Source organism: Delphinus delphis, chromosome 5 (assembly GCF_949987515.2).
Source record: "Delphinus delphis chromosome 5, mDelDel1.2, whole genome shotgun sequence".
Lineage (NCBI taxonomy): Eukaryota > Metazoa > Chordata > Mammalia > Artiodactyla > Delphinidae > Delphinus > Delphinus delphis.
Genome location: NC_082687.1, coordinates 82758918 through 82776244, shown reverse-complemented (window position 1 = coordinate 82776244; position 17327 = coordinate 82758918). Strand labels below are relative to the sequence as shown.

Genomic DNA, 17327 nt, shown 5'->3' with positions numbered 1-17327 from the left:
ATTGCCTACAATAGTTCCTATTAAAATACACCCACACTACAAGAATGAGAGAAGAGAGCTTTCATTTTCCATCACATAGAATACCTTTCCTTCATGACTCCATGCTTTGAAATTTTTCTTCTATGATACAAGCTGTGTAAAAGCCCAAAATAAATTTTATTTCCCAAGTTTATTATTGAAAGATTTGTATAACTGCCAACCAGAGGTCCTGAAAACATTAAAATAACTATAAAATATCTACCACCCATGACCAAAGAAGCTTAACAAATTAGTTCATACGTGTAGCCTTGTGACCACTAAGTATAGGCTTTTCCCCTTAGACTTTACTTTGCATCCACTACTGCTTCCAGTGACCCCACTAGCCTGTCCCAGGCTGAGGATGAGGACTGCATATTTTTCTGTAAAATATATCCATGGGTTATTTCAATCAATTCCATTGTTCTGTTGGAAAGCAAATCTCAACTAGAGATTATAGGGCAGGCTCTGAAAGAGGGTAAGGAGAGTGAGTAGTAAAGAAATTCATTCAGATCTGCACATACTGAAACACTTCACCTTCTGTTATTGGCCAATTACATTGTGTTTGCAATTAACATATGTCCTTATCCTCCATTTACCTATGGCCATTGTGGAATTAGAATCATCAGGGATGACATGCAATATGTCTCCCTACCTGTTTTATTTTTAAATTAATTAATTAATTAATTAATTAGTTTGGCTGTGTTGGGTCTTCGTTTCTGTGCGAGGGCTTCCTCCAGTTGCAGCGAGCGGGGTCACTCTTCATCACGGTGCGCGGGCCTCTCACTGTCGTGGCCTCTTATTGTGGAGCACAGGCTTCAGACACGCAGGCTCAGTAGTTGTGGCTCATGGGCCCAGTTGCTCCGCGGCACGTGGGATCCTCCCAGACCAGGGCTCAAACCCATGTCCCCTGCATTGGCAGGCAGACTCTCAACCACTGCACCACCAGGGAAGCCCTCCCTACCTGGTTTTGATCCATCCATTAAAAAGGCACTTATTGAGCATGTGACTGGCTCGGTGCTAGCGTCCCAAGTACACAGTTAAGTAACTTGTGAATCCTAGCCACAGGGAGTTACATGTTACAGAAAAAGTCACATGAATGGTTTAGTGCAATACATTAAATGCTGTGGTAGAGACAGGCATAGGATGAAGACTAGAGAGGCAAAGAGAAGTCAGAATTAGACAGCCTGGTTAGAAGAAATCTCAAAGTTGAAATGCTGAAACTGGATTTTGAAGTATTTGTGGGAGACTGATGACAAGGCAATGAATAGCAGAAGAAGCAAGGCATTAGGATTATGAAGACATGGAACAGCAAAGGGCTTTCTAGAAATGACAACTACAGTAGGTCTGTTGAAGTGGCAAATGGGAACATATAAGAATGGAAAGAGGTAAGCAGGACCCTGATCCTGAAGGAACTTCTGTGCAAAAATACAAAGTTGGAAACATATATCGAAATTTATAGAAGAGGGTTTTAAAGTAGGGAGAGATTTATTCTACTTACTGTTCTTAAAACTATCATAAGGGTGCTTTTTAATTAGGCACTTTCCTGCTAATTACTAAGAGGGAACAGGACAAACAGACAAATGTGACACAAGTAATAAATATTAGGAAGTCAAAAGCACCATAATAATCTGACAGCCATCATTAAGGTTGTACCCTGGTACCTGGCTCTCCTTCCTATATGTTATGCCAAATTCTCTTTCTTTTCTCTTCTTGGGAATCACACTACCCAAATTTTGAATGCCTTAAAGTGGATTCTCTGGTAATAATCCCAGAGACAGCTATCACTGAGGGCCGGAGGAGGAAGATGTTATCACTCAGAAAGGAGAGCTGTTAGCACTTTGCTGGACTTTGTTGATTGGTCAGATACAAATAACTTGCACTATTAGATACTAGAATGTAGCAAAATTTTCAAAAGTGTAAAACAAAAATTCCTGAGCAGATACTCAAAAATTAGGTAAACATGACTCAATGAAAACTTTGAAAATCAAAATTTTTCCACTCCATTTCCTTCAATGGATGAAATATGGGTAGAAAGGACCAAATATATGCTGTCTTACTCTGAGCAGAGAAGTGGTGAGAGTGTGTATCAGTTGCCATTGCAACTGTAACAAATTACTAGCAACTCAGTGTCTTAAAACAACAAAAATTTATTCTCTTACAGTTCTGTAAGTCAGAGGTCTGACCATGGGTCTCCAGGAGCTAAAATCAAAGTCTCAGCAGCACTGCCTTCTTTTCTGGAAGATTGAGGAGACAATCTGTTTCCTTGCCTTTTCCAGTCTCTGGAGCCTGTCCACATTCTTTGGTTTGTATCCTAGCCGCCTATAATCTCCCTATTTTAAGGACAGTTTATTAGGAAAATTACCACCTGCAACCTTAATTTTCCTTTGCCCTGTGATCTAACATGTTCACAGGTTCTGGGGACTAGGATGTAGACATTTTAGGAGGGGAACCATCTTTCCGCCTACCACAGTAAGGTTGTGGGCTCAGTGAGGCATTTACAGCGTCACAGGGAGCATTTGAAGTGCCTCTGAATCCATGGAGCATGAAAAGGTATAATGTAGGCATAGAGGATCTCCAGAGCTTGCTTATCTGCTCATCACAGGCTCACAGGGAGATTCAACAGTGAGACTTAATCACTCTCTGAAGAAATAGGAAGTAAATAAAGGAAAACATTTCAATGAGCAGCAAAAATCAATGAAGCAAACTGATCCAGTTTTGCTTCATTGATTTCCCCCACTTGAACTGCTCATTGAGTCCTGTTTGCTAGTCATCAGAGATCATTTCCTTCCTTTTCCTTTTATTTACCTGCTCTAAGCTCCCAAGCCCTTCAACACTCTTTTGGTCCTAATCATGTTTGCCAATTTTAGTTTAACTGATCAACTTATTGACCAGAGTTAAGGAGCCAGTATTCCAACAGTTTTTAAACTCTCCCCATAAATATTGTTTCAGCTCCTACTAAAAAGCTTTCAGAGCCTCATCTCTCAAAAGTACTTCAGGACTCAGGGTTTTTGTGAAACTTTCCTCAGTAAGGAACACAAAGGAGGAACTCTGTCTTTCTTCCGGATCATAATAACTAATAGAATTCCGTTACAACACAGCTTCTTGTTACAGGAGTATTTTCAACTAGATAAGCTTTCTGTATGATAAATATTTCAACAGGTGCTCCCATGCAAATAGTTTGAGAATGTGTTTTTAAAACGGCCACATCATTAGAATAATTGTATAGTTTCTCAGGATCACTACATTGAAGGAGAAAATGAACAGGTGTTGTGATTTTGCCACATTTAGAAAAAATTAATAAAGTAATATCTTTAGTAAATCTAAATTACTATGATTTTCCTCTGTGGAAAAAATAATCATATTATGTTACAGTTCTATTTCATACATGATTTGAGCTTTAACATAGCCTATTTTAGACTTTCACACAAAATAATGCATTGAAAAAATACATAGAAAAAATTTATATCACATTATGGCTACTGTAGTGATTCTCTTTCTTTTTAAAACATTCCCAAATACTAAATTAATTTGTTTCAATATTTAACATGTTCACATTAAATGTTTAGATATTTAATACCAGCTACTTATTATACAACCTATTTTGTAACTTCTCACTTTAAAAAATGCTTTATCATGAGGGAACCCTGCTACACTGTTGGTGGGAATGTAAATTGGTGCAGCCGCTATGGAAAACAGTATGGCAGTTCCTTAAAACCTAAAAATAGAACTACCATATGATCCAGTAATCCCACTCCTAAGCATGTATCTGTAAAAGAGGAAAACTTTAATTCAAAAAGATACATGCACGCCAATATTCACAGCAGCACTATTTACAATAGCCAAGACATGGAAGCAACCTAAATGTCCATCCACTGAGGAATGGATAAAGAAGATGTGAGATACACACACACACACACACACACACACACACACACACATATATATACACACACAATGAAATATTATTCAGCTATAAAAAAGAATGAACTATTGATATTTGCAGCAACATGGATGGACCTAGATTCCATCAGCATTAATCCACCACTTACTGAGTGAAGTAAGTCAGATGGAGAAAGACAAATATTATATGATATCATTTACATGTGGAATCTAAAAACTAATACAAATGAATCTATATACAAAAGAGAAACAGACTCACAGACATAGAAAACAAACTTATGGTTACCCAAGAGGAAAGTAGAAGGGATAAATTAGGAGTACGGGATTAACAAATATACACCACTACATATAAAATAGATAAACCACAAGTGTTTACTATATAGCACAGGGAACCATATTCAATATCTTGTAATAACCTATACTATAAAAGAATTCAAATATATATATGTATAACTGAATCACTTTGCCATACACTTGAAACTAACACAATATTGTAAATCAACTGTACTTCAATTAAAAAATGCTTTATCATGGTTTATATGGGAGGAAAGAAGGTTTGAGAAAATATACTTTAATTGATTTTTCCAGTTTCCTTTTTTCAGCTTTTTTGTTTGTATAGAATTACATGTTATATGGAGAAGCAAAGATAAAATGGGCACTGCCTTCAAGACTACAATCCAAAGATAATATTCTTACAGTTAATTGAGCCTTTATGTATTATTTTAGAATAAATATCCATTCCTAAAGACAATGTTAATATTTCTTGAGGATATATATTTTACAATTTTTTAGCCAGTATTGAAAACATTGAAGATTTGAGATCATTACTGGAAAGTGACTCTAAATTGATATTTGCAACTCTTTTAGAAGCATTCACTTCACACTTTACTGTATGTAAAACAAATGTACAGTGGCTAACACATTTTATTAATTAAAAAAAACTCATCTGGGCTTCCCTGGTGGCGCAATGGTTGAGAGTCCGCCTGCCGATGCAGGGGACACGGGTTCGTGCCCCGGTCCGGGAAGATCCCACATGCCGCGGAGCGGCTGGGCCCGTGAGCCATGGCCGCTGAGCCTGCGCGTCCGGAGCCTGTGCTCCGCAACGGGAGAGGCCACAACAGTGACAGGCCGACGTAAAAAAAAAAAAAAAAAAAAAAAAAAAAAAAAAAAAAAAAAAAAACTCATCTGTATCATTATTGTTTTGTATAAAGTTCCTTAATGACAAGAATTCACCTATTCATCTCCCTTCTCATGGTTAGTGAAGATCCAGCTGCTGGCAATTCAAGACACCGGTGTAAATGTTGGATGTAGATTCTAGGAAAGAAAATACATTTCAAGTTAGTGATCAGCAATCAGTAAAATCCACCCACAAGTATGAATCTGCTATTAATACAAAGCCTTATAACTTGTTGGGGGTTTTTAGATTTAGGCATTTAAACGACCTACGTACAATATTAACATAATCAAATCTAAATTATTTTCCTTACTTCTAAATATGTGTTTCAGAATTTGTTTTTTTGTTTGTTAATTTTAAATCATTCTGTCACTGTTTGAATGGCAATTTATTTACCACATGTAAATTTCTATATTTCAAGGATGAATGTTGATCTGTTAAATATTTCTTAACCAGTGATTTAAACTCAAATGAAAAAAAGTATCAGTATAAAAATGCACCCTTCTTTCTTCCATCCACCAGGATGCTGAAACCCTTACTCTGGTATCTTGAACCCCACTGAAATTTTATGCGGATTTTATGGGCACATGCTTTATGGAGGGAGGCAATACTTACACTTTTCATCAGATTATTAGTCTATGACACCCAAAGCAAATAATTTCTAATTTAAGGAAACCCAAGAGACCAGAAGAAAAATTGTGAAAGCTTTGATTATTGCAGTGGAAAAATAAACATAAATGACCCACACAACCAGAATTTGGTCTATTTTCAGTGGGATGATCAACCGCTAACTTGTGTAATAGTGTCCCCAATGTCATTCTGGGTTTTATAAACTCTTCTGATCAATTTTGGAGCATCTTCTCGTTTCCAGCACTTAATTCCTCTCCTTTCACTCTCCTCCGTTAATACTCCCTTAACCTTCACCACCTCTAATTTTGCATTCGTGAATAGGGAAATCAAAGTGAAGCCCCAGCTCTGATGTGCATAAATAGATCACTCTCCAGCAGCCACCATACATTTTTCTGCTGTAGTGCAGTTTTCATGTACCAACCAGCAGAATCATGTTTGAGTTGATTCAGCAGGACTGCTTGAGACTTGGCTTGCAGTCTCCACTGTATACGCTAATACCACATTCAGAATGACAGTGGTCTAAGCCTCAGGGCAGTAAATGCTTCTTGAGATACATTCAATTGCTGTTTAACTGAGTTTAGCCTAAGGTACAGAGAAAAGTTGCTGATGCTTTCAAACCTGTTTAAACATTTTAATATTGTCTTGGCATGTCAGCCCGAACTAGAGCACTGTTAGGTGAAAAATGCAGTGAAATCCTGTAATTACAGGACCAAAATTTCCAGAGCTTTCTATGGGAGACCTCTGCTTGAACTACTGATTAAATGTGCTTACAGCCCTGAAAATGTTTATGCGTTCCATAATATTGGTCAGTTTGTTGCCCATGATAAGAAGACATAAAAGAAGTAGAATATATTGTTGCCACATCTCAGGGTGTTTTTTGATTTACTGCAGATAATATAGTATGTCCATGATCATGATCTCAGTGACTTATTGCTGCCTCAAGGAACTCTCCCCACCCCCTAAAGAGACAAAATCAAACAAACAAGCATAACTTATGAGCTTCAAACAACAAAGATTGATTACTTTTATACTTCTGTGGATTGACTATTGCTTCTTTTGCAAGTTTTGCCTGGATCACTCATGTGGCTGCATTCACTTGGGGGCTTCGCTGGGGGTAGGCTCCACTGGGCCAACTGAGGTAACTTAGTCTGTCTCTCAAAAACTGTTTCATCTTCAAAGAGGCTAGATCACGCTTTCTGTCAGAATGGAGATGGCAGTCTTCCAAAGGCAAAAGCAGAAGCTGCTAGGACTCTTGAGACCTCTCCTGGAAATATCACTCCAGTTGTCAAAGCTAGCCCAGCTTCAAGGGGCTGTGGAAATAGAATCTCGACAGTAGGGGCAGTGATGTCACACTCCAAAGGGCTGTGTATAGGAAGATGAGAGGAACGTCTGACCTTATTTTGCAACTTAAAACAAGCACGTACATACATCATAAAGTCTGCATAGTTTGAATGCTAGATGGCTTTTATGTCTCATTGTTTTTGATCTCTGAAGGGTGTACCGCATGTACAACCGCTTTTTGTTGCCTTTTCTTGATTTTCAACCTCTTAGTCTTAGCTTATTGCTAATTTTTAACATGTCATTAAAATGGAACTCTTTTTTTTTTATGTTGTGGCCCATGCAGGCAAAGCAAGATAACAACCCAACATCTTAGGGGCAAGTCTCTTTCAAATGAAAACGATTAATTGTGAGGTTGATCTGTTTAGGTTGTAAAGATAACTGCAACTAATAGAGCATTTGCCCTTCAGTTTTGAGCAACTATAATGACACATTCTGAATAAATCTTCACTGCCAAAGTCTTAATAAAGAAGTGTTAAGGGGAACATCTGATGTAGAGTAACCAGTGACCACTGTATTTTCCTAAGTAGGTGGTAGCTCTGGCATACTGCAGACTCTATCAGCATAAATCCATGAGTACTATTGGAAAAGAAACTCTAAATACATGCCCTCTTGACTGATGATTGTTACTAGGTCCACAGTAAGTTATCTGAAATCCTTGGAAACAAATAAATCTTAAAAATTAAATCTTTCATATATTAGAAAAGGTAATATCATGCATGTATATAATTTTAAAGATCAAAGAGTCTGAGACAGTGTCCTTAATTAAACACTGTTTCTCCCGGAAAACATATAAATATTCACACTATGTGAGATAAATAAAGATGAAAAATAACCTTGTACTGAAAGTCAGGTTTGTTGTAAATTTATGGGAAAAAAAGCTTTTGGTTTTCAAAGCTATTTTGAGGACTGAGTTGCAGATAAGGGATTGTGCACCTGAAGTTTCTAATATTTACTGAGGGCCCACTGTGTGTCAAGAATTATTACAAATACTTTACCTTTATTAACACATTAAATCTTCACAATAATCCTAAGAAGTTAATTCATTCTTATGCTCTTTATAAAGATGAGGAAATTTAAATGAATCAAGTAACTTGTTTAAAGTTACATACCTATTAAGTGACAAAGTTGGGATTTGAGTTCAGGGATCCTGGTTCTGGAGCCTATTCCCTTAATACCCATTCATTCAGGGAAGACGGCAGAGAGGAAAAAAAAAAATCTATACTTCTTTAAATCTCTCCAGGGGCTGTGACCTACTATTTACCTAAAATCTACAAGGCACCAGACACCATGATATAAACTTTATATACATTAACTCATTTATCCCCATAATACATGGGAAGTAGGTATTATTACTTCACATATGAGGAACTTGAGGCTCAAAGAAATTATGTTCAAAGTCACACAATTTATACATAATGGGATCAGAATCACACTCAGCACTGCTGGGACTCCTAATCTCCCGTTCTTTTCACAAGTTCCACTCTGTCTTGAGAGAAGCAGTCAGGAGAGGTATAATTGAGAGTGAAGTAAGGGTTGGTTGGATAAGCGATCTTTATTCTCTTCTAATTCAGTTGAATCAAGTGATTTCATGATAACTTAGAATACAATGTAGAAATCTTAACCCCCTTGTAGTAACACTGGATAACACTTACTTGCAAAACTATAAATTTCCCCTTCTTCCAGAAAGTGTTGGGATATTTGGAGGATCACTTACTGCTTATCTGAGTCAGTGATTTCCATCTTCTTCATGATCTGTTATGTGCTTATCTTTAACTTTCCCAAATTCCCCAAATAGATCAAAGGCGGGGATCTTTAGGCCATTTATATAAAAAAGCCAAGTCTGACTCAGTACTCAATTTTTGGATCTCGCCCCCTCACACCTAAATTTTATTGCCTATAATAATAATGTTCCAGTAAAACATTTATGTAATTATTTGTTCTCAGATTTATTATGTAAGGCAAAAGTAAATCATTTTCTGACAGCTATTATAAAATAAAGCATTTGATTGAATCATTAGAATAAAAATGATATTTTCATTTGGACTAAAGAAAATAAAGGTAATGTTAAATTATTTGTTGGAAAATCAACAGATTTATCTGCCTTTATTTGTTGTTCATCCTTTTGTAAAAGTTGTTTGTAGTCCACCAAATTCCACCAGAATTAGGTGTGTCTCTAGAAAAAGAAATCTTTGGATAACTGGAAGTCAAGACATATAAAGAGAGAAATAAGTACTTTAAAAAGGAATAAGGGAAAAGGTGCCTGTGTGTGATTTTTCTCCTCAAAAGAAGAGAATAGCACAATTTTTTATTTGCAAAATTTTGTCAAATAATGTTAAGAATGTGCTAAGTGCACAGGAAGGATGTGACTGTCTCGGAGTCTACACATTGATTAACAATCCATTTATTTCATACGGTCAGAGAATTATTTGTATATTAAACAAATAAGCAATTGATACATATAACTTTAAGTATCTGAGCTTAAAGCAAAACAAAACAAAGAAAAACTCTGGAAATATTTAAAAACTAAATGCAACATTTTCATGCTTCTTTTAGGAAATGGAAATAATCCTTTTATCTTCAGCCCCAAGCCAAGGGTCTGGAATAGGAATGGGTGACCAGGATTCTGGCAGAATGCATAACTGAGTCCATCAAAATCTTTACTGGTGCAGAGCTGTCTTTAAGAGTCTTAACAATTCCAGTGCTCTCCTATAATAATACTTCTAAAGGCTTCTGAATTGTATAGGACAGCTTCCTGAAACATCAAATGCCTCCATAAATCTGGGCTTTCCTTTTTATTTCTAATGATGCTACGTATTGTCTGTCGCTACTTGCTTAGGTCATTGCAGCAGTATCTTCTCACCACCCACTCATTTCCCTGCCTCTTAAGAGCAAATACATTTCTTTTCAGAGAAAGAACTTGACTTCTTAAATTAGTTATAATTACCTCCACTTTAGGAAATGTATAGTTTTAAAAAGGTTGAATTATTATTTTTTTCATTAAGTAGTAAAATTTGTGTCTTTGTGGCATCTATTTCCTGTGCTCGTCAGATATGTTTTTTTTCTTTTTCTTTGGGGACTCTAGCTTTTTCTTATGGCTGTGGGTAGCAGTAATTGACCTCTAAATAACTTTGTTGTTACATTTTAAGAAGAAGCAATATGGTGTTATGGAAAACACTAAAGTGAAAGTCAAAACACTTGTTCTTTGGCCTCAGCTCTTCCGTAGTCTGGACCCCTCACTGTTTCCATCCTCCTTGCTGTTGGGTTGAGGTGATAAGTAAAAGAGATGAAATGTGGGGAAGTATTTTATGTGTTGTACATTGTTTGATATTATGATGGCTGAAAACTGTCTACTTTTGAGAGGGAAATTAACTTTATGTCTAAGAAAGGACTTTAACTTTCTAAAGTTATGTAACGTTTCTAGTAAATAGCATAGCTAGGTAAAAATGGAGAACTCTGCAAATGATGCTAAAGCAACAAGAGCTAATGAATATGATTTCTACTTCCAGTCCTTTCAAGATTTGATATGACTGAGTGCGTGTGTAGGGGGGAACCTCTAAGGAACTGAGTTGGTTATGGAAAATGCTGATAAAGAATACCATTATATTTTGATACAGAACATTTTACTTTTTTAATTGATTTACTCAGTACCAAGTAAACAGAGTTCTGATTAACTATTTTCCATTTCCACTCAGGTCAAAATGAAAGGGAAGAGTACTAAACTAAAGCGTGAAATAATGTTCTTAGATATCACAAAACACCTTCTTCAGTGGAAGACTGAAAGACTAAGAAGGATTACTATTTATGGAAGATCTGCCTCTGTAATTCCACAACAAATAGGACATTTTAAGAGTATATCTTTTATAAAAAAGAGAAAAAAGTGCATTTGATGATTCTGTAAGACCCCATATAACTTTTGTCTTTTAAAAAACATATATATATAATATCTACTTGAATAATTAAAATAAGAAAATACAGAAACACAGAAAAATACTATTCCACTCATGCCTTCCTTTAATAGATTGCATCATAATATAAATTGTGTTCGTTGATCATTAGCATTTTTTGAGGATTCATTTGAGTCATCAAGATTGGAAGTTTTGATTGCTTGTGATGAATCTCTTATAGCCTTTCTTGATTATTTTCTAAATTTGATGATAAACACTGCAACATGTCTCAACCAATTAGTCTTGTCAACTTCCACTGTGGTCCCCAATCAAGTCTTTGACTTTGGAAATGACAGGAGATCCTTATTAAAAGTCATGCTTATAACCCAGACTATGAAGTAAAGGCTGAGGGAATGAATTGAAGAGTATCTCACTCCTAGTTGACTGGAAATTGAGTCAATCTAAATGAACATAATTTTTTTATGAGCTACAGGGAGTTCAAGGTGCACAAGTTAAGTATAACAGGTGGGAAGAGATGTTAAAGTATTAAGATAGCTCTATGAGCTATCCCTAAATGCATCTCAAACAAACGAAAAACAAGGTGCTATGAATTTCAAACAGGAAACACAAATTAATCCCCAAAGAGCAGCGACCTGTGTAAGTCATTGTGTAAGTAAACTGTCACATTTCGTGAGACTTAAGTAAATATAGAGAGATGATTGGAGACTATTCTGGGTCAGTTCTGCAGGGAATGACAACCACATTTGTAGAGATTTTTCCTATTTCAGTAGCAAAATTTCTGATTATTGTCTTGTGTCCTTGGTAGGCATAAGAAAAAAAGAAAAGCTTGAATTTATTTAAGCAGTGACAAAAAAAGGAATGTTTAGAGTAAAAAGTAGATCTGATCTCACACTTTGCATTTTTATAAGGTTTTCTTTCTTTCTTTCTTTTTTTTTTTTTTTTGGTCTGTTCAAAGAATTTAGGTCAGCTTCAAATAAGCAAAGTAGCCCAAGACAAGAAATATTCCCAAAGAACTCAATTTGCTCATTTAAACTGACCAGATTACAAAAACCATTCACAAAATTTGTCAATAGTTTGATTTTTAAAATGCATCTAAAATTTATGTTTGAGAGACAGAGGGAATTTAGCACAAAAAGATAAGTAGAAAAGTGCTTTATTTTTTGATGATAAAATTAATAGGATCTGCTCACTTAAAAGTCAAATAGTAGCATTTGCAACTACAATAAATAATTATCTTTGCAATTTACCTTTGGAAAAGAGAAAAGTAATTCTAGATTTCCTATGAAGAATAATGGGATTTCCTTGCTGAACTCTGAGCACACAGCATAAAAATCTCAGGTCACAGTGGTTCAAAAATCAATGAGCTGACAAATGTCAATATTTCAGTTATCCACCCATCACTGTAGGAAAAAAATGACATGTAGTATTGGACTGCCTTGATTTAGGAGTTTTGGCAGGATAAAAACTCTAAAAATATCCTTATACAAATGATAATCAAATAGGAATATCATTACAAACTACAGGGGATGTTGCGTGGAGGCAAAAGCAGAGGGTTTAAATATATTGGATATAATTTAAATAACCCCCATTCTATTTTAAACCAAGTCTACCCAGGATGCATATGCAAATCTCACTGATTTCATTTGTTGTGAATATATTTGCAGAGGTTAAATTTGTCAGTCTTTTAAGTCCCAAGCCTTGTAATAAAATGGTACTGGATGATATAAATTGGAGCATAGTCATGTTAGTCATATTATGTTCTTTTTTTGGCAATAAAAGAAACTGTAAAATATATTAAATAAAACCCTAGAGGTAGTTTTCTTAGAATCTGTTGAGGTGAAGCAGGTTTTTCTCTCTCTCTCACTCTCTTTTTCAAACCAAAACAAAATTTGTTAAAAAAATATTTTTAATAGTAAGAAAATATATAACTGTTCTCCAAAGACAGACACATATAATGATATAACTTAGCTTTATAGAAATAGAAGACAGATATTTCCCACTCCATTAGGCAACACCATTAATTAAGAATACAAGCCATTTCATCAAAATTGTAGAAGTTTTGACTCGATTTACCCAATACATTGCATTTCATATAATATTTCCATTCAGCAAACACACTGGCAGATGTATTTCTATGTGAACACTCAACGGACTATACTACAGCACACATTAGGTCATTAACAAGGTGGGAGGCAGGAGCGTGTGGGCTAGAGTGGGGTAGGTGGTGATACTGCTAGTGTGCTCACACTTGGAACCCACTAGTACTTTGCTTTTTTACTTTTTAACCACATAATGTGCTGTCAATTTAGGTTCTACTTCTGAGTCACCCTGATGTTTTATAATGTATTTTTACTATAAGGTTTTGCATATTTGCATTCTATGAATAATGTAGAAGCAGGAAGGAATCCAATTGGCAAAGGTACACGATTTCTGGGATAATTTATAAATACAGAAAATTATCTTTTTGGATTCAATAACTTTCCTTATGCATGTGGAAAAATTTGTACCCATAAAAATATACATGTGTACTTTATTTCTACTTGAGAATATGCACATGTACCTGTCCTGTAACACATGCATATATACCTGTCTGTTCTACACACTTAAATTTATCAGTTTGTCCATTCCTCTCTTTCTATAACATTTGATGTTTTTGCAAAACCTTATCTTTATTGGATATGAAATAAAAATTGTTCTATGAGATGATGAACAGCAGGGTGTTGAAAAAAGGGAAATAATATGGTAAAGGAAATATAGATATGTAATATATATTATATAAATGTAATATATATATATATATATATATATATATATATATATATATCCCCTCCAATTTTATATAGGTCAGGAAAACCTATTGAGAAATGGCCAACTTTAATGGCTCCGTCTCCTTGAATTTCAGATTCAAGACCTCTTCCAGATGTAGCCCTAACTGGGAAGTGTACCCGTGAGTGTGATGAGTATGGCCACTCAGACTCCTGCTGGATGCCCGTCCGCACTTCTCCGGAGAGGAAGAAGAGCCAGCCCAAACTATCTACTTTCATGCCTGTTGATGAACGAGGAAGCCAGGAAAAGCTGGCCAATGGCGAAGCCGCCATCATGGGCGACCGCAACAGAAACCTCCTGAACAAAAAGTTGACCTCGTCCTATGAGACCTTCAGTGCAGCTAGTTTCAGCAAAAATGAGGAAGCCAACACTGAGGATATTCCCCTCACAAAAACGGGGGAATACAAGCCATCTCCTGTCAATACTCTCACTAGAAGAGAAGTTTACCTGTAGGCTATAAAGAAGCAACAGCAAAGTTTTTTTCATGTATGAGAAGGAGGATAAGGGGTGAAAAACCTTACAAAATAAAACCTTGTAATCAAAAAGAGGGGGCTACCAAAGAGACAAAGCTTTGCCTGCCACTTCTGCCTCCAGATCGGGCCTTTAGTGAATGATACTGTTTAGCCTGATTGTAATATACAATGTAGAAACCATCCTTGTTACTTGCATGTCTAACCCCCTCACTGATTCCCAACACTGGCTCTCTCTCTTCCCCATCCCCCTCCAGAAAACAAACAAACAAACAAACAAACAAAAAAGATGGTTGCAAGTTTCCTTCATGGTAACAAGCCTGATTAGCAGAACACAGCACACTCTCATTATCCCTAAGCTGAAGTATGATTTTAGTCACTTTGATTTAGTTCGAATGTCATCTGGTTGGTCAAAAGAAAGCAGATCAGGTGAAATATATTTCAGACGTGTGATCAGAAATGATTAATCACCATGGAAGGCAACCCCTCAAAAATGATAAGAGTCCTTCTGAAGGTATAGTCCTTACAGAGGGGAACTCCAGAAGCAGCATTTGGGGGAGGATCACAGCCTTAATATTGTAACAAAGGCTGAAAACTAAACAATACCTGGTTGGAGATTGCAGTCCCAAATTGGCATATGTTGTTTTTCTCAAGTCAGAAGCATCAATTTCAATCCCATACCTGTATTGAATATTCTTAGTATATACATAATCTTGACCACATGTATCAATTACACTAGTTATAAGTTGTAAAAAATTATATATATATTTTTCAGAACAGTACCACTATTATCAACTAACTGGAACAATTATGTCATTAACAGGCCGAAGATCATGCGGCAGATCAGGGAAATCATGAAGTAGATTTGGTCTTGATGTGGAAATCCATTAAGTAACAAAAGTCACTGAACCCAGGCATGCACAGAAGCCCTCAAACACCAGTTTATTTTACATTTTCTCTATACCCAGAAAGCGTGCATTTTCTTTTAAAATGGATTTTCTTTGAAAGCTCAGAAAATGAAAAGTCAATGAGACATATTTTTGGTATTAAAATAGACAATTAGTTGAGGTTAAAGTTTAGTTTCAAAAATATTATCAGGGAAGATTTTACTTTTTAAAATCATATTTGTGGGTAGGTAGGGAAAGAAAGATACATCAGCATATAGTCTTTAAGTTCACTATAATCATTGTACAGTCAGGTTATGCTTGCTGGTCTTATCCACATTTCAAATGACCAAATGCAATTTTTACGTGTTCAGTGCACTCTTCCATGTTAACAAAAGTGCATTAATTTTCAATCCTGTGCAATGTGGCACATTTTGAGACTCATAACTTTGAAACAAGGTGACACCCTAAAAGACTTACTCATTAATGTGATTTGAATGTTATTTAACATAATCTCCTAAAACCAAGCCAGAGTAAACAAGAAAGAAATGAGTTCTGGGCAGTGACATGTCTCATGGTATACACATCTCAAAGTTAGAAAATATGCAGTTTTTTTCAGTGTAATATAAAGAAACAGAATATGCAGGTTTTGAGTCACTTCCTCTACAGAGGATAATTTAATACAATTGGAAATTGAGCTGAGACATTCAGAAAAAGTGACAATCCAGGGACAGACTAGGGGATAACGGGTGAAGAGAGCAAACAGTCTCATCACTGAATGTTTGTAACCTGGTTAAGGCATAGCCTTGATGGCTCTGTAGTGGAATGTAGAAAATATGTAGCTCTGGATAGTTTCATGCTTTGCAATATTTCTCAGACTACAACATGAAGCAGCCTGGAATATAGGTTGTTAATTCACTATAGGTCATCAAATGCTTATCTTTGGAAACCACTTCTCTGGTGGGGTACTCTTTTGGGGTCATTTCCTTATGCTCTTTCTTAAATGGAGTTTTCATCTTGATGTTTGTTTATGTGTAATAGTTAGGATGAAAGAAGATATGTAATTGAAGAAACAAAAACATTGGACTAAAATATCAATAATTGAACATGTTTATGTTTGATTATTATTTACATTATGGAAAGATACAATTCTAGTACTTTGTTAGGAAACTGCATTAAAGCAGTTCTGCCTTGTATAATCTGTAAGTACCTATTAAGACAAAATACTTCTAAAGATACTTATGAAATGTATACATATTTTTTCTTGCACGTTACAAAGGAAATATTCAATTGCATAACACATGTGTGCAGCAAACTTTTTAATGCATTTTTTTCTTTCTTTCATGAGACACTTGAAACATTAGATAGCTCATTTCACTCTATCTTAAAACCCTTCTGTTGTCTATAAAGCTAATACGGGTCATATGGGCTCTTTGGATTAATTGGATCCACATTCCCCAATGACGTCTGCACAACATTCAAGACAGCCATGTCATTGTCATTTAACTTGTGAGCCTCTTTAGAACTAAAATGGGTATGAAAGAATAAAATTCAGTGTACTGTAAGTATTTGCAGTAATTCTAGTAGAATTAGCTATCATAACATGTTTATTATTATAATGAGTTGGCATGACACAGAAATATATTTTGTGTTTGTATGACTTTTATTTTGAATAGGTTAAATTTGGTGCCACTCCATATATAGAGTGCTTTTGAAAAAAATCAATAAAAAGAAACAAAAAAAATAATAAATGAGTGAATGCAAAATAAGCAACTGTGCCTTTTATACCTGTTGTTATGGTAAAAAAAACGGTTGTTGGGTTTGGACAATGAGGGGAAATGGGCTATTCTCACCTTTTTTGATCTTGTATATTTATCCATGTTTATTTTCTGAAAATAATAAATAATATATTAAAAATTTGCCTTCTGACAAACTCAGATAGTGGAACAGTCCTAAATATCATTCATTCATAAAACAAAATTTATATGGGCTGCGTAATTCTGTCTAGAAGGCTAAAACATTTATTGTAATAGTAACACAGAGATTATCAGGGGTGAAGTCAGTCCATTTTGCAAGGTAAAATATTTATTTACAATTTGTATTCTTTCTTTTTTTGTTGTTATTTTTCTTTTAACTGCTGTTTCACTTTGGTTGTTCAGTATATAAACCATATTTGTTT

General features: G+C 35.4%; 1 protein-coding gene across 1 annotated transcript in view; it reads left to right on the top strand.

Annotated features, from left to right (window-relative positions):
• PCDH7 (protocadherin 7) overlaps positions 1-14552 on the top strand; it is a 406244-nt gene extending 391692 nt beyond the window's left edge. Inside the window, exon 3 of the mRNA XM_060012722.2 lies at positions 13871-14552. Within this exon, the coding sequence (XP_059868705.1) occupies positions 13871-14247 (377 nt within the window). The 3' untranslated portion in view covers positions 14248-14552. The remainder of the gene's footprint in view (positions 1-13870) is intronic.
• The last annotated feature ends 2775 nt before the right edge of the window (positions 14553-17327 follow it).